The 27,178-nt window shown below is 41.3% G+C and overlaps 1 protein-coding gene across 6 annotated transcripts in view; it reads left to right on the forward strand.

Annotated features, from left to right (window-relative positions):
- Nucleotides 1-338: 338 nt before the first annotated feature.
- LOC117209800 (colorectal mutant cancer protein) overlaps nucleotides 339-27,178 on the forward strand; it is a 44,954-nt gene continuing 18,114 nt past the window's right edge. For 2 of the 6 annotated variants that reach the window (XM_033452198.1, XM_033452197.1), the window contains exon 1: nucleotides 17,967-18,186. Coding sequence is in view for 1 of the 6 variants with exons in the window: in XM_033452196.1 (XP_033308087.1) it covers nucleotides 500-510; nucleotides 5,580-5,809; nucleotides 6,659-6,795 (378 nt within the window). In the remaining 5 variants the exon portion in view is untranslated. Of the gene's footprint in view, nucleotides 511-5,579; nucleotides 5,810-6,658; nucleotides 6,796-17,966; nucleotides 18,205-27,178 lie in introns of those variants that run through there. The other 4 variants (XM_033452200.1, XM_033452201.1, XM_033452196.1 and 1 more) reach the window with 3 other exon arrangements.

Below are 27,178 nucleotides of genomic sequence, written 5' to 3' on the forward strand. Positions count from 1 at the left end.
CACAAACTAACAACATCGTATGATCGCTATTTGTTACGATATACGTATCTGCATGATCTCTCGATCGACACCAGCCACAGTTTGCTAATGAAGCGTCGAGCAGTTGACTACGAGAAGCCAGGCAGGCAGGGTGAAACGAGGTATGCCAGAGTATGTTTAAAAATAAAGCCGCGTGTCAGCCGTAAAACCGCACACGGGACATCGAGTGACACGCATCGCGGTGGATTAAGTCGCGTTCGTTTCACGCTCGCGAGCAATCGCGTCTCTCTTTCTCCGGCTCTTTTTTTCCCTCCTCTTTGCCGGTGGAACCGCGATGCAGCACGACCCGCGTGCAGTGGCACTCGTTGCATCGCTTCGACCAGACCTTCAAACCGTGTCCGATTGCGCGTGTCATCGGTCGAGATCGCGGCCCACGCCCGATCACGGGGATGATGGAGTCGTTGAAAACCTGGGAATCTAGAACGTTGGAGAGGCTGTCCCTTAGGAAACTCAAAGGAAAATGTCGAGGTGGTACGTATCTCACTTTGCCGAACGAATTACTCGAATTACGTGTAAATTTCGTTCTCGTGTTGAAGAAACATATGCGTAGTACGAGTAATCTGAATAAATTGTTTTACCTAGCAAAGGCAAACAGTAGGATAATGGGTAAAAGTTGTGTAAATGTAAATATAGCAACTTGCGTACTGTCGTCTCGGTATAAAATGTATTTGCGAACGTACTTTTACGGAAAATTATACGTGCGTTAGAAGTGAGAAGGTTTTCATGTTAAAAGAAAAAGATATATTCTACCATAGCGCTATAAATACTTGAATTTCTTGAAACTTATAAGATTGTACGTAGAAGCGAGCATAAGAGGAAATAGCATCCAAACAAGATATTAAACAGGTCCTTGGAATTTTCTCTTATAATCATAATGTTGAAAAACGAAAGGATAAGAGAAGATAGGAAAATAGTTTGACTATTTCTCATGGCGTATAACGAATGCTCGTTTTCATTTAATGTCAACGAACACTTCCACGTACTTACTTCCATCTAGGCTAGTTTTTGAAGAATGCCGTTTTTGTCTATTTGAACTAAACGTCTGGAATCAAAGTAAGAGTAACTCATTTTGTGTACATTCGAGAGGATAAAAATAGCTTCTCTGTAAATAGTACAAATATTATTTGCAGCATTTGATTTACCATATCCATTCAACGCGAATTACCACGAATGAATACGCATCTCAATCATAATTTTACAATACGTAGAAATGAGAATGGTATACGAAGATACGTGTATTGCGTGTGAAAGCAACGGACGAAACATAGCGACGAATCGTTCCATTCATACGAAATACAGTATCGCTCATTATCATCTCTTGTGTTAGTCCGTCAGCCTCTCTTTTCTCTATTTCTTAACTAGGAAACAAATGATCGACATCCAACTACTACTTTATTGCATAGATGGATACATGGTTGTATGGATGGATGGATTGTATTGCGTATGTGACCCTATTTCAGTCCCGAACGCGTATCTCGTACATCTCATGATCTACATGTATTTCAGAGAAATTCAGAGACGTCTGCTTCGATCGACGTTACTTGCAGTTATTTTTATACGTTAAACTTGCAGCGAAGATAGCCTCGCAAGTATCGACAATCGCTGCCCTTTCGCGATAAAAGCTGAACTCCGTCCGTGCAAGGTTGGAGATCATCTGACGCTTGCGAAACAAGAATACCAAAAGACACTGACCATGTCGATTATCAGCTTGCCATTCGGCTAATTTCAATTACAAACAATAACGCCTACTGTTCCTGAAATTAGTCACAGATCCTTCCGAAATTCCTTTCTCCAAAATCACGTCGTAGACGAGGTCAAAAGTTAAGGATGCGACAAACCCAGATAGTATGGAATGTCTGACGAGCCATTAAGATCTAGAATCGAACGAGTTTCCAGCTGTGGATCGAACACTTGGAGACGATGCTTAAAATATTCGGAGAAACTGGTACGAGTAGGTGGGTCGTAAAGAGATCATAGATGTCTCAGAAACGTAAAATCCCAGAGTCCACTGCTTTCACTTAGAACGATTTTACGATTGTATTCGAGTTTGGCCAGTTAAGCTATTAAGCCAAACACGTAACAGGTTTTCGCTGTTAACCCAAATCCGTTTTACGAAGTTGTAAGAACGACGAGTGTTGAACCGTCTCCATTCTGACTGTACATCGTACAATGTATACAGTGTACACTACTGTACGCGGATGCTTGTTGGCTCGGAAGATCTCGAGTGTGCTACTTGCGTCTACGCGCTCTCTCGCTTCTTTTTCACACGGTGTCTCCGACTTGAGTAGCGTCTCGCGGGTACCTCGAGAAATCGGTTCAATGGTTTGAAGAGGCGGCAAGGTACTGAATGGCACTCAAACGTTCGCCTGGCTTCACGTGAATTACATAATGCTTACGCATTGATTGCGTCCGTTAATCACGACCGGATCTCCGTGTCGACGCTCTTTCCCTTTTTGTTTCGTCATCCTTTTGATTGCAATTTCGCTCGTCTCTGGCTTCAACGTCCATTCTGCCATGAATACGATCGAGTGTGAAACCTCCTGCAGATTCTTTTCTTCCTTTTTCCGCAAGACTTTCCATTGAACGAAAGTTGATTAAAATTGCGTGCTATACGCTACATGCTGAATAGGAGAGCGCAAGGTGTGGCTGTCACGGAAATAATAACGCTTCTGCAGTTTGCAGACCGATGCGATTCCTTCCACGATCCACGTGTTCGCGTTTTACGTGCTTGGGCAAACATAGAGGCACGTGGAATTAGATGAACTCGCGTTATTCGATCGGTATCTTATTTCACGGCGCTTCTCGTACCCCGTACGTCCCAAAAGAAAAAATAGCGAAAGTTTTCGTGGCAGGGCGAGGGTAAAGTTTCAGCGAGAAAGTTTTCGTCGTCACCCCTTGTTCGTCCCATCGAGTTCCCTTCTTTCTGCGAATCGTGAATACTATGGTATTTTTGAAGTAGATCTGGAAGAGAGAAATAATTTACAAGATATTATTGGGGAAAGTCATATCTCGGTGGATACTTTAACGGCCAAGTTATCTCATGCTGTGCTTCAAACCGACAGAATATAAAAGGTTTTGGAATTATTACTAGAACATGAAAGGGGATGAATCTACATGCAAAATAAGCTGAATATGAAGAGTGACATTCTATCATATGAAATCCTATTTTCGGGTAAACTGATATCGAAGATCTGTCGAGAACTAGTACATTTGCATTGTGATATCCATATTGCTGTTCGAATTTATTACATTAGGCAGCAAGGGACGAACAACGAAGTAAAGGTATCTTTTTCGCTCAAGAATTTTCATTTATTAACGTAAAAACCGTAACATTCCGCGTAATTCCGCGTATTTTGTCGAACGAGTAATTAATTTTATTATTATATTATTATTATTATTATATCAACAACTTTTTTATTTACAGTTGCTCCCAAAATAACGTAGAAATGATAAAATTATCTAAATGGAACAGAGGGTGTAGTTGATTAAATAGTTTAAATTGCATATTTCCAGCGACTTTCATTGTAATATTCCCACATTTAAATCTATAGGTACGAGGAAATCGCATTAATAATTCGCTTATTCGCCACGACCAATAATTCGGTTTTCATCTGTGTGTAACACTTCCACGTTAATACCAGAACTACCAGCGTGCCGATGAACCGATCAAATCGTATTTTCATAGAAATTTTATAGATTTTCATGATTCTTCGTCTTTTTCAAATATACGAACGAAAGCTTTTATTTCTTATTGCGTTCTAAGCTTCGTCCTATTCCCAGCACTTTAATTCCTCTGAGGCAAGTTTTATACTTCGGGCGTTAGTAACTCTAGTGTTAAATCGCATCCGGACCACGCCTTTTCCCTCGCATCGCAACAAAAGACGTCAGCATTCACGGAGAAAGGAGACAGAGAGTCGGTTTTAACGATTTTCTCCGAATGTCCGTGTCTGCTCCGTGTAGCCGATGAATCTTTAATTCCCCGTTATCGATCGCCCCTGTATGTCCGTCTTCCGCGTGATTCCCCAGCGTTCGCCGAGCGCGGTGACGTTTTAATCGAGCCTCACCGATGATACTCCATCCTGCTGTCGAGGAAAATTAAGAGGAACCCGCCATTGCAGAGACATCCGGACACCGCGAACGCGACGTTGAATACGGTTTATGAGCGTGGCGATTTTAATTAAGTAGCTTAGCGGCGCGAGCCTGCTGCCTTCTCCGTTGTTTCTGCGTCGTCGGCCGCGACGCTTCTTTAATCTCGCGAACGTCCAGCGAGTACTACGGCAGAGTACCATCTTCGATCTATGAATTATTCAGGGAATAAATTATTCATGGCCGTAGGAACGTAGTTATGTGGCCGCGTTTCGCCAGACGTGTGATCGCCTGGAAAAACAGGTGACTTCAGACCACGTCCCCGTCGGGTCAATGGTTTGACGTTAATGAGAACCGCGGATGACAAACTGCTCGAGTAGAAGGGAGCATCGAAGGGAATTTGAATTGCCGCAGGGACGTTTGAATTTTTTACAGTTACTCTGATTTATGCTGTCGTCCATAAGTCTCCGGACGCTTGGTATACTTAGAGCAGGCATCGATGAATATTGTAATTATAGAATGAAGTTGATATCTCTGATATCTGGTAATCATACTATTACGGACGAACCTTGGTAATTCGAGTCTCTGTAATTTGAAATAATATTTTAATATCGATATAGTAACAATACTACAATACGAATCCTTCGTTTGAAATAATACTACAATTTTGTTCCTTCTCTTTATACTCCGCTGTGAAAATCTTTAAAAAATCGCCCCTATAATCGAAATTCGAACAAGCCCAACCTTTTCAGATCGAACTTTATCTCTACGTCGTTGTCCCTATAGCTTGAAATAATAATGATAAATGATAAATCGTATCTTAACTTGCTATCTGACCTACCACAGTCGACCTACGTATACTCGTTATACTTCTAGCCCTCTCACTATACCTATAACACAAATAATCATTTATTTTTGTAATTGAATAATTGATCTCTTAAAGTTGAATTTGTCTTTCCTCGAAGCTCTGCGATTCGAAAAACGTTAGACCTTGAACACATCCTCTTTAAATCACTCCCGTTTGTTAACACTGACCTTAGCAGGACTTGATGTAAATTCTCGTACTATCCGATTAATCAGTTTCTCGATTTTTGTTAATTATAAGGATTTTCATAGAGTTAGACGAACAGAAGAAATAACAATGAATGCACGATTTTAGATGAAATTTTGAAAGCGGTCGTTTGACCAGGCCTGGTAAGGTTAGCGTTAAACCACCGATACTTGAAAACTTCGATGAGACAATGCCTCCACGACCGAAGAATTTAACTCTTTCTTTGAAATTGGCAAATGTCAGAAAATCAGTTACAAATTAGCAAGTGATTTATGAAGTAGAATGTATTTTATATTTAAACTGCGTGGAATCGTGAAAGGTTGGCAAACGCGACGATTATGTAATTCTGCGATTGTCTGGAACAGTTCGAACGAAGGCTATTCTTTTCTGTTTGAAATTGCAGTCAGGATCTGCTGACGGTATGCAGAGAACTGAATCTGGAGAATTCGGTGGAGGAGTTAATGAGAGAATTGGGGGCGGACGAGCACGGTCGCATTTCCTATCAAGAGTTCCTCAGGTGTCGCTTGGCTCTTCGACCGGAGATCGAGGCTCTCAGGTCTGGCAAGCACAGAACTAGTCCTCATCATACGCACACGCCGGAATACTTACCGACTAGCAGCGACAACAGTCTCGGTAAGCTCTTTCCTTTTTCCTTCTTTTCGTAAGTGGCAGGCATTTTCGCAGAGAGTAAATTCGAGAGATATTCGTTGTTGGTATTTCAAAGATAAAAGAAAGAAAATTACAGTTATATCGTTTTATGCGTTTAGCGTTAATCGGGCGACGATGGATTCTTTTGTTATTTTCGTGGATTCTGCAATTTTTTGATGTGAATTTATATCTCGTTTTACGTGCAATATTGCATGATACGAAATGTCTCAAGAATCGTAGTACAACCGGCCAGGTGGTAATCCTGCGTGCAAAAATAAGTCGAAGAACATTTTTATCTTATAATAAGAACATTTTTTCATTTAAAGCTTCGATTTCGAAATAGGTGAGTTTGACAATTAAACGTCATTTCTTCTATATTTAATTTGGACGGTTTTATGAATAAGGGTAAAATTAGTACTTCTTGAGAATCACTTTATTAATCACGAAGCAAATCTTAACATTTTCCATGTTTAAAGTGCAGGCATCCACAGAAACAGAAGTTTCATTATTCGAAACTTCCAGTATTAGTACGCGCGTAACTAACGAGTTCTCAGACTCATTTTCTTTCTTTCTGGAACATCGCTCGGCCGGTTATACCAGGATTTTTAAGACACCCTATATATGTATAATGTTTCAAAACCTATCAGCATCATTCGCCTCGTCAATCTCGGATAAACGTAAATCTGAATCAATTTGGACAGTCGGTTCGATCCACGTTCTTCCAATAGACATCCGATTTTGGTCCACTAAATTTCCTATTTTCAGCCGTGATTTTGATTTTACGACGTTGAACGCAGTTCAGCACAGATGATACGCTATTTCACTTATGTTCAGGTACCGTATCTGGACGGCATGAACGCTGGGAATTCGATAGCGGAGCACGCGATCTCTCGCCGGAACCCCATACTCTTCAGAAACTAGTGGAAGCTGCCGCAGGGGGGACTGGAAACATGCTAGACTTGGCAAACAAGGTGAGCTTGTACGATTAAAACACGCTCTTATCTACTTTGTCTTACCAAATGCGAACGTTTGAAATTATTTTATCGAGTTCAAAATTCACTTATCGGCGCTACGGCTTAATCTACGTTTAAAGTACAATTACAAAAGAGTAACCAAACTAGAAAAATATAATGGACTGAATAATTCAGTGTTCTCGCAGTGTACTTAGGTATTTTGTAACGAATTTCCATTCAATTACGGCAAACACCGTAATATAGTGAAAAGTAATTCCTATTTGCTGTTTGCCAGTTGTTAAACGATAATCGATTTTCTTGAATTAATTACGAAGATGAAAACGATAGAGAATTTTACCTTGGTACACGATACACAGTTTTATACAGGTTCCTTACGCGCGTTAAACGTTTCTATAAGCACTCGAATACTTTCGTGAGCAATTGTATATATCGAGCAATAAATTTCTCTATTTTTCATTGATGTACCTATCGATTGTCAGAAATGTTACGAGAATAATTGTTGGAAAAACGTAAAGATGAGAATTGATAAAGAAATAGCTCTTGATTAGATAGATTTTATATGAAAATAATACCCTGCGTGCGCTTGCAAAAAAATACAGCGTGCAATATTTGATTACTGTGATGTATTCGTCGGAGCATTATTTCTATTTCGTTCGAAAATCCACTGTAACCATAGCCTAATGTCGATGTTGTCTGAAATGTCTGGTTCTCTCCATCGCCATTACTCAGCCGTGGAGAGTGAAACGTGCGAAAGGAAAGGAAAGATTTCAAAGGAACTGCAGCTTTATAGAGCCGTAGCGCGAAATTGCCAAGTGCGAATTACCCCTCGTAGACCGGCAAATAAGTTTTCTCGCCAGAAAAACGCTGCTGCTTTCAGTTTCTTCCCTCGCCAGTCTATGGATCCTCTTGTTCTTAACCGGCCACGTTGGTGCGTCTTTACCTCGATCCCACGAACCACGGGAATTTCCTCACCAGGTGCAATTAACGACGTTTCAAATGCCACTCGAACGTGATCCGTCATTATATAACGACAGATTGCACGATCCTGTCGCCTGTCCCCTTATCCCTCTGGGATAAGTTTGGCGAATATCTCGACTCGTTAAAATTGTTCCAGTTTCCAGAGAATCGATAACTTGGACGCTATAGCGCAGTCGTTCGTTTAATATCACGTGATTCTGGCTTTATCATTGTTTTTTACTCATAAATAAACGAATGTTGGATTTGTTAATTCTAAAAGTGACGATTCTTAGATATCTTGTACGTAACGGGGCTAATTAATGGCTGGTAAAATACATAGAATTACGTGAAATATCATGGACCTATGATATTAGGTTGTCCCAAAAGTTTCTTTCGTTCTATAAGAAAATAATAGATGCACTACATTTTTCGTTTTATATTATTTTATATCGTTCTATTATTGCAAAATGGATCATATGTAATTGAATAAAACAATATAAAACAAAAAATGTTGTGCATCTACTATTTCCTTATAAAACGAAAGAAACTTTTAACACCAAGTTGCTACTTCTTCTTAACTTTAATTACGGCTGATTGAAAATAAGTGCCATGGTGTAAACGTAGTAAAAGTGCAGAAGGGAAATAGTATTGGTTTATAACGTACAGATGATGTACGGTGGTAAAGCGGAAACTGGAAGCCACTCAAAGCCGAGAGTCAAGAATTAAACAAATAATAAATAAATTAGAATCGATTAAAACGATCTAATATTTAGAATGTTCGTATCTGAATTATGGATTTTTCTGAACTCGCGCATGTTACTTGAAAACTAGGCTCGAAAAGAATTCCGGCAAAGAGGGTAGAGGATCGCGTCGTAGGATAAAAGGCGAATAAAAATCGGTCGAATTCCAAAGCGGTGAAGAATTATCGTGGACCGTCGCGGTCGTAGGAAGGAAACGATGAACGGGGGAGAAGGAAAGCGCGGAGAATGGCATACGGCATTTACTGCCTATAAATAACCGTTATTACATAGTACATTACCACACCGAAAACGCGAGAAAGCAAGAGCAAACGTTTAGCCAGCTGCGCTTGCGGAGGTGAGACCGCGAGACCCGAGGCAAAGCAACCTGAAGTGCGTACTTTGCCGGGCGAAGAAAGGGATCTCTTTCGACTGGGCGAGCCAATGGAATAAGGTTAAAATGCAGTCAGCCAGCGAGCGGCCGCGAGATGTGGTTCTAACGACCGTCCGCGCTTTCAAATTACCTCGAAGCCAAGTCCAACCAGGCCGCTTTCAGAAATTTTGGCTTTCTACAACACTTTGTTGTATCGTATTCGTCGTTTTGATATTTCGTAATCACGACAAGAGCATTGAGATCGGATACTTTTTTAATGCTATTCGCAGTGAAATATAAAAAGTATTCGTGTAATTAATTCTACAATAACTTCGTTTGTCTTTGATATCTCACGATCATGCCAGCAGCTTAAATAGCTTTTGAATGTCATTCACAGCGAAGGACAAAAGTATTCGTACAATTAATCCCGCGATATCTCGTCTCCAGAACAGCAAGAGCTAATTAACCTTCTTCGATGGTAAGAACAATTTAATTAGGAGATAAGCAAATCTTGAACAGGTGGCCGGCAAATGGTTGAAACACCCGCAGGATCACTGTTCCTACAAGGTCCCCGGAAGTACGGTCTGGCCATCGAAGGTAGACGTTCGTACGGCTAGTTTGGATTATTTCTGCGGCTGAACATTATCTTCTCTTCCCAGGAATTTGCATGATTACGCGAATAAGAGTGAAGTTCGTCCCGGTCGTAAAAGTCTGTCTTCTTTTGATGCAAGGAACTCGAATTTTCGACGACTGTTCGCGCGCGTGGCTCGCTTATGGGCGATGATTTCGTTAGTCGTTAGCCTGTTACCGAGCCAGAATTTCCATGGAAATAGAACACTGGTCGCAGAGGTGTCAACGTTGTCGGATAAACGTAATGCTGTCGTTAATTCCGTCCCCTATCCGACGGAGATCGTACGATTCGCGTGGAAACGCGCAACAACGCGATCGCAGTCCTGGCGGAAATTAATTCGCCTACTCGTCCTTCGGGCGATTTCGCCGCGAACATACTAATTCGAGTTATTTGAATCGAGATATGGGAATCATAGCGAGGAGTTTGCGCTGCAGAGAATTTCATACGCGTCGTTTCAACTGGTGAATAAATTTTACTTCGTCGACCGACGTCGATCATGGATCGTGTCAATAACTTGCTAAGTGTGTGTATATTTGCTCAGTAAATACAGCGAGCCTTTTATGATGATGAAACTGGAAGTTTCACTAAATCTATTAGACGATTTATTTTACTTTGGGTATTATATGTATCTGTATATTTGTACAATTTATTATACTATATTTGATATATTTTATATATACATATTTGTAATTTGTATTTTGTACGTTTTTCCCCAAAATTGTTCATAAATGGATAAACATCCACGGTCTTACGACGATAATATGACGTTCGATCCGAAGAAACCGAAGATTCGGCACTGATGCTTTACACGTTGAAATCTGCATCGTGGAACGCGTTATAGCATGTGTAGACTGCTTATAAGACGCGGGTACGCATGGTAGCGGGAACTATCCAAAGAATCTGCAACGCGTGCTGAAGATATATTTGCCAGGAGGTCGTTCAACCGGAGTTCGCCAACGTTTATCCTGAACCTGCCGATAGCACATTATGGGACGCGTATCGATTTTACGTAAATCAGTGATATAACGTTGCCGGCTACCCTTAATGGGATATCGTTAGAATTACTTGAGATATCAAAATGCTAAAAGCAAAGAGACACGATGTAACGATTTCTAGACTTCTCTCTTTTTGGATTCTGCTCTGCGTAGCAGCGAATGTTCGTCACGGGCTTCATTCACCTAGCGATATTCCAGAGACTCGGTTTGCCAGACAGACAAACCTCGCCCACAGCGAAACTTGCGGTAAACTACGAAATGCACTTTGCCGTCTTGGCGCTAACAAACGACATGGAAGTCCGCAGTCTCCGTCAAGCTTTAACTCCCGACTGAATCTCCGGCTGCTCTTTTCCTTCTGACGTATTCTACCCGCGGCGTACACCAAAGTTCGCACCAGTAGAAAGCCACCGTGCGGAATCGATCTCAAGAACTCCGCAAAATCTTATCTTCGAGGACACTTTGTCGCGCTTGGCAGCGCGTGTCGCGAACCTTCCGCTTAATTATTCAGGAATTTTCCTTGACTTATGGGAACCATCCGGACTGACCTACTTCTGCTACGTTTTACCGATTCCTCTTCCAGAAGAACTTGCAACTCTTTGTTCGTCGCTTCTATGATTTTCAACTTGTATTTCCGAGTGACACTACGTGGCTGAGCAACGTGAAACTTGATACGTTGCGGAGAGAAGTGAATTTAAAGTACGAAATTTCAGCTTAAAATTCAGGCGTTCGGAACATATAGATTGGGGTTCGCCGTTGCTGAATGCTCCGTTTAGCAGTTAACGCTCGAATGATATCGCGTTGGATTATAGATGAGTGCAGTAATTTATGTCGGATTACAGAAATTTAGGGTATTTCATTTTATCCTGTATTCTACCTTCTCCGTGGTAAAGATAAAAATTATTTATTGCAGTCCGTTTGTATTATGTACGTTATATTACACGTTCTATTTCTCCAGCTAAAAGATTAGATTTTCTGAACTTTCTGTCATTGGGAAAAAGATTGCATTGCTAGAATCGCAATCGATGTTACCATGTACCTGCGTTCCTTTCCTCTACACGAGAATGTAGCTTCGAAATGTTTTCTACACATGTAATACTCGCGCTTAAAAACATCGTCCCGCTGGAAAGACCAGACAGTCACGTAAAATTTTCTTTTAATACATCGTAAAAGAAGTTTACCACGCTGATTTTTTCTCAGAATTTTTTCATCGTGCCTTCATCTAGATAAGAAAATCTTCCGTACGCGTCCTTATTAAGCAGGCTGTATAAGATTACTGTACGGTAGCTGGATCTCGAGGAAGGAACTTTGCAACATTTTTCGTGTTCTCGTTTAGTATGGCCGCCGGTGCAGTTACAGTACGTGAACTATGCGGCCCCGTATGATTCCAGATAAGCCGAACATGGCTTATTACAGATACGACAGATTGAATTAAGCAGCACGATTATGGTATGCTTTGTATCCGTTATCGCTGGTCCACGATACATAGAACAGGACAAGGATTTGACCAGGAACAATAGCTTATCAAACGTGTAATCTTATATCGTACGGGTATCGTCTCGACAAAGCTGATAACTTTCATGAAACGCTATTGGGGTCATTGATCGATAACTCTCCCGAGGAGTGGTGTCTCCTGTTGTCTTTCCATAGGGAGGAACCTCGGTGTCGTTCATGCCTCTTACCACGAGCAATTGTTTTGTTCTCATGGCCAAACTTCCCATTGAAATTCCTTCGATCCGTCCACCGATTTCTCAGAAATTTCCATGAATTTCGAAGTGCTACTTTGCATTTTCTGTGTTAAACCACTCTTCTAAGTTCTAAGTTCTAAAACAGTGGCGATATTCACCCTTAACCTTGTTGTATTCTCCCTGCGTCACTTTCCACGCAATTGCTTTTTTCTGACTTAAAAATAAACTTGGAAAGTATCTTAAGCTTATTGGTGTACATGATCTTTTATTTCAAATATTTCTTGACAATGTTAAGTATATTCCGTTCGCTAAAGTGACAGCGAGATTGAAATATAAAGATATAAGGATCCTGAACAGTTTGAGAGATAGTCGTGACGCTTAGAACGACGTTGTTGCGGAAATGAACGTTTTCAACGACTAATCAACGTAGATCCTAAACAAACCGGGGCAAGCTCAGACATTTCAAGCTCGACTGACAATCAGATTCGTTTCAACAATTAAATATTCGTACAAAATATAATGTAACATAAAGGCGCAGCTTTATTGATATTCGCAAACAGTTGGCCGTCTGCTCGTAACCTCTTTGCGTACTGTTGACAAATATGTTCGTGGTACAGTCACATTTATCAGAAAATCCAATGAAACCCCATTTACCTGAACTTATCAGGAGACAAGCGCTTTATCTGCATAATTGGATCCCTGCAAATTTCCCTGCTACCTATTTTTCGTTCGCATAATAGGAGCTCACATTCACATGAATGAATGCAACCATTAAATTTCAGTTAATCGGACATTAATTAAAATTTCGTTCCAACAAACGAACTTCGACTGCACTCGCCGTTCGAATACGCAAAACTGCACGTGAACCCAGCAATTTCTCCAATTCATCCGCACGCGATCTTCCACGTCACGCGCAAATCAATTTGCAATATTTACACGACCTAAACAGTATCGATCGGTCAAATGGCTCAGTCAGGTTGCAGAAGGGCAACCCGTTTCCCTCCTCTGCCGCTATAGGTCGCCATCACGGCAGGCAGCATGCGATCGCCAATAAAAATCCGTCTGATTTCATCGAGCTAGAGATACCCAATGTCGTGTACGAGCTTTCCTGTTTGGTTCGTGGGTGGAGCACACGTAGCGGAGCTTTAGGTGTTCTCCAGTTCTTTCTTGCTTAGGCTCTTCCAGGAAAGACAGAAAGATCGTTACTTTCCATCGCCCAGGCCGGTTTCCTTCCCCGGATATTTACTTCCGGCCTGTCTTCTGTCTCGAGAATTTCATCCCAGCAAGCCAGCCAGTGTGTGTTAAAGGCTCGAGACGAATTCTTCGGGAAGGCATCGCGACGCAATAAACGCTGGAAGGCATCTTGCCACGCAGACGACGATATATCGACGCACGCGCGAAACTACCCCGGCAGTCCTCGCAATTAACGGGAATCTTATTTCTTTATTAACGCGTCGTATACTCTGTTGTTTACTGGCGTTCCGCTTTTATAGGCGCGCCTCTGCACCTATACCGTGCCGGTTTACCTCGTAAATTCACTTTTCCCAAGGACGTTCCTTGGTTTCAGCGAACGAACAGAGGAATTTGACGCAGTGATCTTTTGATTTACGTCGACTGGTATACTGATCTGTAACCCACGTTTCGTTACATTGTTTTTAAACTAAATAAATTGACGCCCAACAGTGTGAATGATTTAGATAACATCGTCAGAAAGAAGCGCGCGAATATAATACAATATTTTACTAGAATTAAACTTACGATTATTATTTGTAAATATTACTTGAATCAATGTTGCGAAGTAACATTATACAGAATCCGACTTGTTGATTTCCAAAAGAAACAGGTCATTCTGAATGAAAAATGTCATATACACTGTGGGTTTTGGTTCGCCTGTTTTTCTTTTATTTATTTCAACAAGATAGATTCTACATTGTCATAATTGGCGTAGAGTAATCATTTTTTGATTTTTCATATATTTCTTATCTTTCTTTTACTCGTACAGGCTACAGGAGGTGTGTTCAATACGACGACCTTCCTCCCGTAAACACGAATCTATTTTATTCAAAGTTTTCAGGATCGTTGCCAGCTCGTTCTTGTAGTTTCATTTCTGATACTGTCACTTGCATTCTGTTTGTATTGCTTGTAATGCCATATCGACGTATTCTACGGTAGAAAATTTATATGGCATCGTGAATAGAAATTGAATCACTGAACTGAAATTGACAGCTTGAAACCAAGAGTCGGACGACGGACTGATGTAAGTGTTGTAAACATTCTGCTGTTTCCACGTGCCTTGTATCTTGTGCCACGCTTGAGCAAGGTAAACAACAATTACCTCGGAAACGAATCAAACAAGATCCATAGTGTATATGAGTTTTTTCTTCAGAATGACTTACCAAACATACTGGTAAAGTTATTCGGTTTCCTCTTGGAACGCTCTGTTTATTTATTTCATTACTATGGAGTTTCATTTAGAATTTAGCGTACTCTAACGTTATAAATATCGTTATAGTTTTGCATTAAAATAACTCATGACACGATCTTACTAATCTCCGATTAAATCAAATTTATCGTACAGCGGTACAATTTTCAGAAAATTACGAAACAAAGATTCGATTTTGCGAAATTGTCGAGGCGTATTTCCTTAGACGCCTATCGATATCGAGCCACAGAAAATGGAATTTGAATCTGTTATTCCCACGAGCAGCTTGGATCAAACGGAAAGTAAACGTTTCTTTTCTGTCTACCTGCAACTGGCGGAGGACAGCGTTAATTGAGAAATTAGCGAAGTTAATTAAGAAGCCACACCCGGTCTATCCTAATTGCACTAATACTATACCTATCCTAACCCAGACAGCTAGCCCCTTTTTTCCTTAATTCGAACCATTCCCCGCCGAGAATTTCCGCAATCTCGCGAACCTCCGCCCGCAATTTGCATATCTTTGCGAAGTTTTCTGTTCTAGAAATCTGAATCGATGTTCGTTCTTGCTCGTTCCCATTCTATTTTATCGGTCTGCTGAAACTTCACGACTAAAATCCGAATTTTCCCAACGAGCAAGGACGATCCATTTCCTAATGGAACGATGAACCGTTACTCGGATTGTTTAGCAGGCCCGACAGGTGGACAAATATTACGAACTGGCAAACAGGTGTGGCGTACGTCATTAAAGGACAGTTATCGTGCACAAATACTCACGACAAGATATTTACAGAATGGAGAAAAGTTTGGGAAATTTTGGATTACTGGTGGGAAAGTTAATATTAGTTTTTGATAAATACTAAGAAAGTCGATTTCAAAATGGTCATGCGATAGCGGATAGAGGAAAGTTTAAAATTGCTAAGTTATTTGTTCGTGTACATTCTGACACATGACACTGACAGTTTTTGTACAAATTTCTTCCATCATGTTGCTGACAGTCATCTATTCTGGAATATACATATATTGCTAGACTGTGAATATTTATGCAAATTCATATTTCTGTGAATATATATTACTTATAAGATGGAACCTGACCAGAAAATTATTTTATCTGTTAAATATCGTAAACGATATTGTACTTCGGATAGTATATATATCTTTTTTTCACTATGTATGTATTTTTGCATTTTGGAATCTGATAAATGCAAAAGTTCGCAGCCTACATGCTACATTTATTCGCCACTCTTGTCACGTATGATTCTGTTTTGTGAAATTCTGGTATTTTTCTACCACTTTCTGTATCTCCACAGCGATGGACAAATGGAAGTTTAAAAATTGTTGCACTATGAATTTTAATATCTTTCGTACCATACTAATATTATATACCGTATTGGTAACAGTCATCTTATGCATCCTATATATTATATTTCTTCGTTGCTCCTATCAAATATAAATCCATTTTGCGACATTCTAACGTTTTTATATTCCTTATTTTATAAACTTTCTTTTGTCGCGTACTCTATACTTACACTTCCGTTTGTCGTCTACTGTATCACAGTTTGAAATTGCAGAGATCGTTTATCACGTGGATCTCGACGTCTCTCGCAATTAGAGAGTCCAGCGAAATTCTCGTGATCTTACCTGTCTTCCGTAATCGCTGCAATATCACGTCGCGTTCCTTCGTAATCATGTCAGATACAAGTTCCACATCGTTTGCCTTTAAACGGCGATCGTTCGCAACCAGAGGATCACTCTTAATGGAATCGTTTCGACCCGATCCCGTCCCTGTTTCTATTAATCGGGCAGAGTCATTAGTCGACAGACACGCCGGTGATTTTCACACTTCCTGGCAATAAATAATCCAGCGTCAATGGCGCGGAGTGCCGCACAATGAACGATCGCGGTTTCGCTATCGATAAGAAGGTCCGTAAAGGTCTTCGAACAGTCGTAAATTGTCCCGCCCATGAATCGTAAAGCTCCATAAAGCGTATAAATCACGCGGCACTCGCATTATAAAGCGTTTCGAATACGCGATCCACCGATGGTGTTACGATGTTTCGTGCAATTAAAACTGCTGCTCATGTTGACGATGGATCGCGTCCGTTTCGATACGCCGGGAATTGACTTCGCCACCCGGAATGCCGATAAGACGAATGGAAAGGCACGCTCTTACGTGGGACGTAATAACCCACGCGGCGACTTGCCTCAAACACACAGTGATATTCGAACAAAGATATTCGAACACTCGTGCAAACCTTTTATGAATATTCCGTTTGTATTACGCGAAACATTTTGGAATTTCATTAGCGGCGTAACGAGGCTCGACCATCGTTGTTATTATATTTTTCTACCTTTACGTTCCCCATAAACGGATAAACATCGTCAATTTATTCACGACTGAACTCGACTGCATAAGATTAGACGTTTCAGTCATTTATCCCTCGTTCGTCCCCTCTTGGTCGAGTAATTTAAACAATACAGTTGCTCACGAACGTGTTCGAACACTCGTAGAAAGCCCTTATGAATAATTTCTGTGTATTATGCTTCCACGTTTTCGAGTTTCATCATCGCTTCGCATGAAACTCGACTATACCGATTATTACGTTTTTCCACATCTACGTTTCCCATAAACCTATGAACATATTCGATCTACAGTGGTCACGAAAAGTATTTGACACCGTTGTGTTTAGCATTCGTTAGTGATTTCATACAACTACGAAAATTTACTACTATGAAAATGAAATATAGAGCCTGATAAAAGCAGCGTTTCTTTGTAGTCGTCGTATTTATGACGTAGACTCGACCGTATAAAATTCATCGTTTTAGTCGTTTATCCTCTGCGTTGCTGAAACACATAAAGGAGAGTCTACAAACATCCCGTCACGAACTTGTTGTACGACCTGATACTTCTTAGTATTTGGTTCAAGGAAACTCTAGCCTTCCATTTCCTTCCCACCTCCCTATATCTGCACGACCGTTTCATCGATTATGCTCGATCGATGTAGCTGGTAAACCATGCACCACGAGATAAGACACAGCAAGAAAGCTTCGTCCCTCGGCCTTGAACAAAGCACCCTGTCACACTTATAGACAGATCGGAAGGGGATGGAACAGATCGTGGCGGGCGATATCCGGCTCTTCTCGTGCGCTCTGCTTCGATTGTACTCGACAAGGGGGTGGCGAGTACAGGCTACTTACTTTTTATCGGCTGCAATAACCGCGGCGTGAAGTATCGGGCTGTGTAACGCGACAATTGGAGCAAGCGAGACGACCAGAATCGGAGCTTTCGGTGCAACGAGCCGTAAGATCGGCGAGGCTCGGCGTCGCTCGGACGCCCTCGGCTGTGGCTTGGTGAAATGCGCCAAGGGTGTGGGAGAATCGGTGGCTCAGTCCGTCACCGTGCGTTCCGCCTAGCGTAGTGGCCGGTCGCTGCTCCGAGTAACCGATTTTGCGTGCGCTACCGATCCTCTTCGTTATCTTCATCGACGCGCGTGTCTTCGTCGACCATGTTCGTTCTCGTGTGATACTGGTGCAGTGACCTATTTCCGATTCTTTCGCAGCTGCATTGGAGAACCGTACAAGTAGCGATCAGTAGGGTTGTACTCACGGGTAAATGAGAATTGTACTCGAGGAATGTTCTCTTTGCCCACTTGCACGACAGGAATAATTTATGAAAAATGTTTACGAACATTTGGAGATAGGGTCACGATTTACAGTTTGGTATTAACACTTTGTTGCCGAGCAACGTAGAAATACGTTTTTCGTTTACAAATACGGATTTGTATCACCCCTCGTTTGTTCCTGTTTCTGGTCGAATTTAGCTCAATCGTTAACGTAGGATTGTTAGGATCGAGTAGATCGGCAAAGGTAAATAATTTAGTCTGCGGCAACTGCCCGTTGCCGATCTATGCGAAAAATAGTAGCAAGATATCGGATCTGCATCGTATCTAGTTTTATACTAAAGGCATATGATTTAGGTAATATACCTGGCTGAGTTATAATGATGTAACGATTCAATGTAACAGTCTGATTGTTCGAAATTATCAAAATTATATGCTTTTAATATAAATCTAGATACTGCAGATGTACCTAATATTGTAGCATCTTTTTGCCAAGCTACTATTGTTGCATACTGTAGTATTTACTGTACGTCTAAGTACTACTTTGCTCTAGTCGCAACAATTAAATTACTTAAATTATCCGCCTTTAAAGATAGATTTAATAGGTCATAATTGGTCGATAGGTGTTAATAATTAGATGTTTCAAATATGCTGCTGTATTTTGTTGCTATTTTGCGCAAAGATCGATGACAATCGTAGCCGCGATTGTTGAGGCTGGCGCAGGCTAAGTCTTCGTTTATGTAGAGCGCAGCGAAGACGGCCGACCTCGTGAGGACAATCGATGCAAAAGCAATTACGCCGCTAACGTGAATTGCACTGCGGTATACTTCGCGTTATCTTCCATGCACCGTATATTCTGCCTCGGAGTGGTCCTCTTCATCCCTGTCCATCTCCCCCAACGATACACCAATATGTACATATACATGTACGAAATTCTTTCTTCGATACGCCGCATAATAGGAAACTAAAACTGTTTATCGATACAGAACTGCCTATCGATTCAACCGCAATTGGTTTCATTTCTATTTTTTCTGGGGTACGTGCGATTTACGCGTATCGTTTATATTCCACTGCGGTTCGAACTCGATACAGTTCGATGTTATCTATCGGGACAACGAGTGATCGATGCTTCTTATCGTTGGTTTGTTACATCGTGTCGCAAGCTAGCTTAGTATGGTCACGCCAGTGAGTGTAGAAAATGGGTTGGTCGCTCTTCTAGGTTTCCTTAGCGGATTGTAATTAGGATGAAGGATGTGCGAAAGACGAAGACGGGAATTGAAAGTAATCATGTCGCGTCAGGGACTCGAGTTTATCGTAACAAGCGGTCTTCTTTATTCCAGCAATGCTGTTTCCCTCGCGAGCCTCTGAGGAGAATCTATACGGGATGTTCAGTATAATCATAGAACGAATAATCGGCAAGGGGGTGGTTCTACGTGACAAATTAAACAGAAAATATAGAATAAAATGTGCTCTCAAAGATCTTATTCTATGTTGCTCGTATTTTTTCGCATAAAAATCACCACCCGCGGCTGATTATTACTGGGACGGTCTGTGTAGTTAATGCACAACGTTTCCTTCTATATTCTAGATTTTAGACTTTCGCGATAGCTTAGGCGACATATTTGTGGTCCCTCGGGTCTCCGTCGTATTTTTAATAATACATTGCGCTCTGTTCTAACGTCTCGTAAATATTCCAGTTCACGTCTTCAGGGCAAACCTGAAAAAAGGAAGAAACGAAGCGCAACGTATTAATAAGAACACGATTGAAACCCAAAGTATAAGAAATACGTTTTCTTCCGTAGTACAAAGGATTATTTACGATCCGCAATGATATCCAAGCTGGCTTTTTTTTAGGCTGTCCCGTACCATGTAAATTCGTCACGTGGCCAGTTGATCGATTTAATAAGACGATACGGCAGCGAACCGTTAACGGTGTACTTGGCTAATGAAAACCGGGTCATTATTCACCGATCACCGGTTTACCTTAACGGGTGACAATTTACATTAGCTAATGGACCGATTTACGGCCAGCCCCGTGACGTATCGACGCGCAGTCCGCATCGCAAAATCGGAGGGAATCGCGTAAATTTCGAGGACGTGTCGTAGTTGATATCGATTGGTTGGGAACGAACGTGGGTCCAGACGGTACATCATCCGCTAACGAGATCCACGAACGGCGAAAAAACCTGTCTTCTCGTGTGATCGTGGAAAGGGTAACTGGCCTTTACCCCTGTCTCGCCTCTCGTCGATCGACCGAACGGCTCGTAATTCAGAATAATGGCATTCCAATACGACTCAGTGTGCAAATACTTTTTATAGACAGCGCATTCTCTCAATGATACCTGATGTTTCCAAAAGGTGTTGAAAACCTTGTTCCATTTTATAATAAATTACTTCGACGTTTTGTACAACAAATTTTAAATGTCCGTACAAGTAAAATTCGAATGGTTTCGAATGCAGAAAACGGACAAGCCACGCAATGGAATCCTTGCTTCGGATTTATTTACTTGAAAACTTGTCCTTTAGAGATTGTCTAGCTATTTAGTATCCGAACATCTTGAGATAAAAGCTCACGACGTTCGCCTAGCTGCGTTTGAAGATCCGCGACGTTTCGTTTAAAGATCGTTTAGCAGTGAAATTTAATAACTCGTTAGAGAAGCGACAGAGTTGCCGAACCGATTCGAGATCGATATTTTTCCGACTTTCGGTTGCTAACGCGGGTCATAGCAAGTAGTATAGGTGCCGCTCTAGCCAGACAGAGAATGGCTGGCGCCAGGAAGCCGACAAAATGCGAGACACGAGCTTAATAGAAATTAAATGAATCGTATTGTTTTCCAAAGTACGGTAGACCATGGTGCACCCAGGTTTTTGGAGCGTTGCCAGCAAAGTTCGTATGGCGAAACGCGAGAAAAGAGACAGGTGGGACAAAGAACGTAGCGACACGCGCGTGTGGGATGCACCGGTCTCGAGTCGTTATTTTTTTGAATGGAACTTGTACGTGTCATTCCTCGTGCCGTCAAGCCACGCTCTACAGTCGTCTAACAAATTGCACTTGATCCAAGAACACGACCACGAGCTCGGACTCGTTGATATCGCCGCACGTACGATACTTTATCCGTTTTTGATGCCGCAGATCGAGTTGGATGAAGCAAGTTTTTAATAGACCGCTCTAGAACTTTGTCAGGGATATTACTCGGATACGTCGTCGGTTTTTTAATTTAACTAGACAAACGTCAGCAGCTTCTATCGCCGGACGTTCTCAGAACGTACGTTTACGAAATAGTTAGGTAATCTTTAAATGAAAAATCATTTATTTTTAAACAGTTAGTCGATGTTTCATTATTCGTCGTTATTGTATTATAAGAGGGAGAAATTTTTCATTCTGTATATAGTATATTCAGCATATTATATAGTATATTATAATATATATGGTATATTGAGTTTTGGAGTAGATTATTAATCTTATTAACACGACAGTGTAAGCGTATCGCGATAGCATCGTTCATGTGTATACTCGTGTGTTTCTCTGTAATCGGCCTATCAATTACGTCCCAAATGTCTCTAATTTTCTGTCGTGCTCCCCTTATTTTGTCCCCTTTTCAATATACCATTGTTTCTTTCTCCTGAACCGTATACGTGGTCGCAGATAGAGTGGCAATCGTTAAACGGCTTGTTGAGTAACACGCAAAAACGACTGGCGCCATCCTCGTGTCCCGTTTGATTTGCAGATCGCCCAAGTTCTTCTCTGGACGCTGTTTATTCGACGATGCACGTCGCCCGCTTAATGTTTACCACGTGTTGCCGAGCGATGCATGAACATTTGCATGAAGCCTGAACGAACGATGCACATATTTATCTAAACGTTTGCGTGTCAATGCATCGTTGACTCTCATAAATCAGACACTCGCGCTTTTCTTTGTCGTTCGTATTGCGTGTATGCTCATCGAGACCATGATTTTATCGAGTTTATGTTTTCAATAATTCATTGACTGGATTTTTTTCGACACCGAGCGAGCGTCATCGAAAATTGGGTCACTTCGCGCGACGAGGCACGAACGTTTGGTTTCTCTTTCGGACAACTTTTTCCTCGCTTCAGTGCTTTTTATTCTCCGTGTGTAATAGGTGGAAGTGACACAGCGAGGTCGTAAAATTTGTTAGTGATTAAAATTTATAACTTTTGGTAACAAGTAATTTAAAATGTATCGGGAATTACTCGTTCACATTTGCTCATTTTGTTAAGCGAATGTGACAAAATGTGTCCCGTAAATACATTTCATAATGTCATCTCACAACATATGAATACATTCGGACAGGCGTAAAAGATGAACGAATTTATTACTCGATCCAATATGACAGCAAACTTTATTTATTAATCGCTATGATGTTATTAGTACATTTTTATAATTTTTGTTTTACAATTATGTTTCTAGTGAAATTTCAAATGATTTATATAAACACGCGTTAAGTGTTCAAATATTTTCGCAAACCACTGTATGTACATTAGACACATTGTAGTTGGAAGAGTAAAGTTTCTGCACGTGGCCTAATTCGACGGCAAAGAACTGTACAAGTTGACTCTATTCGGTCCAATTCTTTCCGGATATCCATTTATTCTACTTTAAGCAAGTTTAATAGTACTTATTCTAATTTAACCTTCGCTTAGCCGTATGACATAGCTCGCGATTATGGGGACGTTCTCTCAGCCATTGCCACGAGTGTAACATACCTTCACGGTATCGTTACAGTGGTACACGACATCCATGTTTCCTCGCAGGTGTTTAGCGAAGTTTGAATATTCAGAGCGTCGCGAGACGTTATCTTCCTTGCTCCATTCTTCGTTCCCCTGCGGCTTCGTTCACAATATTAGCGTAATCACCGAGCTCTTTCATTCGTCATTCCCGCCTCCACCTTTCAATTTTTACATCGCGTCGTCGCGCGCGCGTTTTCATTTCTTTTCTTGCGTCGCGCCACTGCGAGTTTCGCGCTTTTGTTTCTCTCCGTGCTGGCAAAGAAAACAGACGAAAGGAAAGAAAAAGAAACATTGCTCGCTGCATTCCGGGGCAACGATTTCAGGGATCGGTAACGAGTTTAACGAACTGGCTTCCTCGCGAGGCATCCCTTCCGCGTTCCTGCTGTTCCACCGACCGGCGATTCTCTCCCGTCGTACACACGCTACCCTTACCGCTTGGTTCGTCAAGAAAAACACCGGCCAAGTCCTACTGAGACGCTCATCATGCCCACGGAATTAAGCGATCCGCTGTAACGACACCTTTTTATATCGCTGACGAGCGACCTTTATGCCTCGACCTTTCGCGAACGATATTTCTTATTTTCTCTTTTTTTTATTTTTTCGATTTGAAGAATATAACGGTGCATGCCATTTCCTATCTTACACTGTATTTGTAATTTAGAATGAAGTATTGCGTCCTAATGCTTGTCGCTCAAGTGTCTAGGACAATTATTATCATACCAGCTTAGAAATTGGAAAAAATTACGTGTATATCAAAGACACCAAGAAATAGCATCTGTATGACGAAGAAGGTACATACTACTGACATATTAACGAATTTATGATCGAGACATGCGTGGATTTAAAAATTTCTAATCTACACCCAATGCGAAAATTTGATTAAAAATAGATTCCCTAAGACATTCGAGCCGTAGCGTACAGTGCCGAAAGGCGTAAAAATGGAAGAAGAAAACCCGACTGATATATGTTACAGCCTAATGCAATCCTGTTTGAAATTTTCCAATATCATCATTAGAAGCACAGATACATGTAATTGCCATTACTCTGCTAACGATGCGCTTTCCGATATGATCTTCTTCGTGTTATCTTCCAATGAATGCGAAAAACTCAGGTTCTCAGGTACGCCGTACTCGATTACCAGAACGTAATTCACGATAGTTAATCACGCGTTTAAAAAGCTGTCTCGGCGCGTAGCTGGCGTAGGCTATCGTGCTCCATAGCTGGAAACGTTTCTTGAAACGCGGCTCGACGCGAGTACAGAGAGCAGTAATGTCGAGTGACATTTACGTTTTAACGACATTTCGTAAATCTGCCCGGCGATTAACTCGTAAATTAACGGTCGCAATTGGCCGCGTTCAGCTAGCGCGAGCGCGCGCGCCTTAGTAATGATCGCCAACAGACGTTTAATGGTATTACAAAGCGTCAAGCGGTATGTAACCGCGGCGTTTATACGCTTCGCGGTGGAAAAACGTGGCCGTAAAAGCGGTGGTAAACCATCGAGGATAAGAGGATCGTATCGACACGGGGCGCGAGCAACGCGTTTCTGTACTCTGTCCGAACTTTATTGCACGGGATCGTAACCTGAATTGCTCGACCGCGACAAAGTCAACAGACACCGGCGACGGGAATACGTTCGCGCTACCTAGCAAGCTACGCCAACGTTATCTTCGATAGTTTCGCAAATGCGCTATTCTCTGGAAAAATGTCGCTCTTAACGGACACGTTAGCGCGGAGATAACATATCTGGAAAGTCAAACTTCGAGCTGTACTTCGCAATGTTTATCCTCGTGCGAATCACGTCATTCCTCGAACAAGTTTCTCGGTCAAAAATTCTTTCATGGTCGTTGGAACTTGTGCCGAGGACATTCGAAGGTCGTGTTAAGGCCGTTCGAAACTCATCACAAGGTTGCGTACAAGACGTTTGAAGTCAAAGCCGTCCTAAGTCACTCGAGGCACGATCAATGTCATCTTCGGAGTATTTGAAGTTTGTCCAAGGTCGTTTCGAGCGTATCTTAGCATCATTCGAGGCTATATCAAAGTTTCCCAAGAGTGTACGTTTCAAAGTCGTTCGATGTTTACTTTGGCTCGTTTGATTCTACACGAACCAAGGTTATCACAAAGAATATCTCCGATACTGATTTCTTTCTGACAAAATTTCACGCATAATCCGTGATCTTAATCCTTAGCAGATGCATAGCTTAACTTTGGTTCTTAAAAAGACCAATAAGCACGTAGCATTGAAAGTACGTGACGTTCACGCAGTTCCGAATTAGCGAGAATAATCCTCGTGCATCATCGTGTAACGACTGATGCCAATGAATTCAGATTGCCTACGTGAGACAGCCAGCCTGCACGTGCTAATTACTCATACAATATATACCCACGTAGACCTTACTTCACCCTTGGCACGCCAACATCAGGGTGATACTGACCTACGGGAGCCTTTCGCGTGAATCATGCCACGATTATTTTTATCCACAGCTGGGACCACAGTTAAATCCATATCTCTTCGTAATCGGCTATATTTTCGAATTATTGTCCGTTCTAAAGTGAGTTATTAAAGCGAGAAACGAGATAAAAACTAATTTTACCAGAAACCTATCTCTACTTATCGCGACAAGTCGTTCCATTCGCGCAGAGAACGCAATACGCATCGTTCAATCTGCTCGGTTATGTCTTGCGTCAATGTACGATTGTTTCGTCTGTCTCTCGATCTCTTTTTCTCTGTCTTTTAACTAACAAATAAATAATCGGCTATCGAATATGAATACTTTGTCGTGTTTTTGTTCTGTGGTCTTCGAGTAAAATTTGTTGAAGCTCCCCAACAACTAAAATCAAAACGAGTCAATGTCGTGCCACCGATGGCTGATAACATGTTTCCGTATAGAAGTAGCCAGATACAGCTAAATAACAGTCCCCACTGGAAAGACAATTCTTCCCTTTTAAGAACTCGATGTTAATTAATAATCAAGATAGGGATCTCATTGCGACTTATAAGAGAACGCGTGAGTCAACGAGACAAATTCGCGATAAACATGCGCGGCATATTTGGTAAAGAAAGAGCGAGAGAAAGGGGGAAAGGATGGTGACGTTAAAAAGGGAAGGGTCTTCGTTTGGCGTCAGCATAATGTAAATGTCCCCTGGATACGCTGCGACGATAGACGATAAGCTAATCCATTCAAGGTAACGCGCAGCTGTTAAAACTCGCTGCCTCTCGCTTTTTCCCTCCACTACTTTCGCTTTTTTCGCTCGTCATCCGCCTTTTTTCACGTTATTTGAACTGTTACGTTGCACGTTAATGGATCAAGGAATCGCACAACTACAACTTATCATTTGATATACTTCGTAAGAAATATAATCGTCTAGTCCGGTATTCCGTTTATGACTTTATAAACCAACATAGATTATTCCTTCGAATCGCAACTTTAGATTTGGATTGTCAAGAAAAAAGTGAAACGCTAAATGTATATATATATATATATATATATATATATATATATATATATATATATATGAACGTTTAATTTTGGAAGAAAGTTTATGTATATTAATGATCCTACAGCGGAACGTTCCCATATGTGATCGTCCAGGCAACTGTTTCAAAGATACCATATCTTTAAAATATTTTCTTAATCGTATCAGACAGAAATAAAATTATTTTAACTCTTCACTCGTGAATGTAGTTTTTTTAATCATTAATTAATAAAGAGGAGCGTTAAACTGCTTCCTGAGCGCAACGGGTTAATAAGAATCGTTGAAGCATAGCAAAATGAGAATGAGAGAAGCAAAAAGGTTGGTGATTCGGATTCGTTTAGCGTGTGCACGGATCTCATTACGGCCGATACTCGATAGAAAACTATAACGCTTGGTATTTAACAGATTTCGTAATGGACTTTTTCTACCTGTACCGTATCAGCCAGAAGTTTGTAGAGCGGCTGTGTAATTGAATCTAAATTATAAACACGATCTACCGCCGATTTCGCGTATCATTAATTTTCAACTGGATCGCGGATACTGACCGCAACAGTGCAGAATCACACGGGATCGGTCTTTTTCCGCAAAAAGTCTCGACCAACAAGCGAGCGCTTCCATAATTGGTATCCGCCGACGCTACTCCTCCTGACCATCTCTACTAAATTCGCAACGCGGTTTTCTCGGCATACCGCGCGGTCGCGTCGCCTTGACTAATTAACTCGTTTAATTAACGCTGCTG

Source organism: Bombus bifarius, unplaced genomic scaffold (assembly GCF_011952205.1).
Source record: "Bombus bifarius isolate JDL3187 unplaced genomic scaffold, Bbif_JDL3187 scf7180000008194, whole genome shotgun sequence".
NCBI lineage: Eukaryota > Metazoa > Arthropoda > Insecta > Hymenoptera > Apidae > Bombus > Bombus bifarius.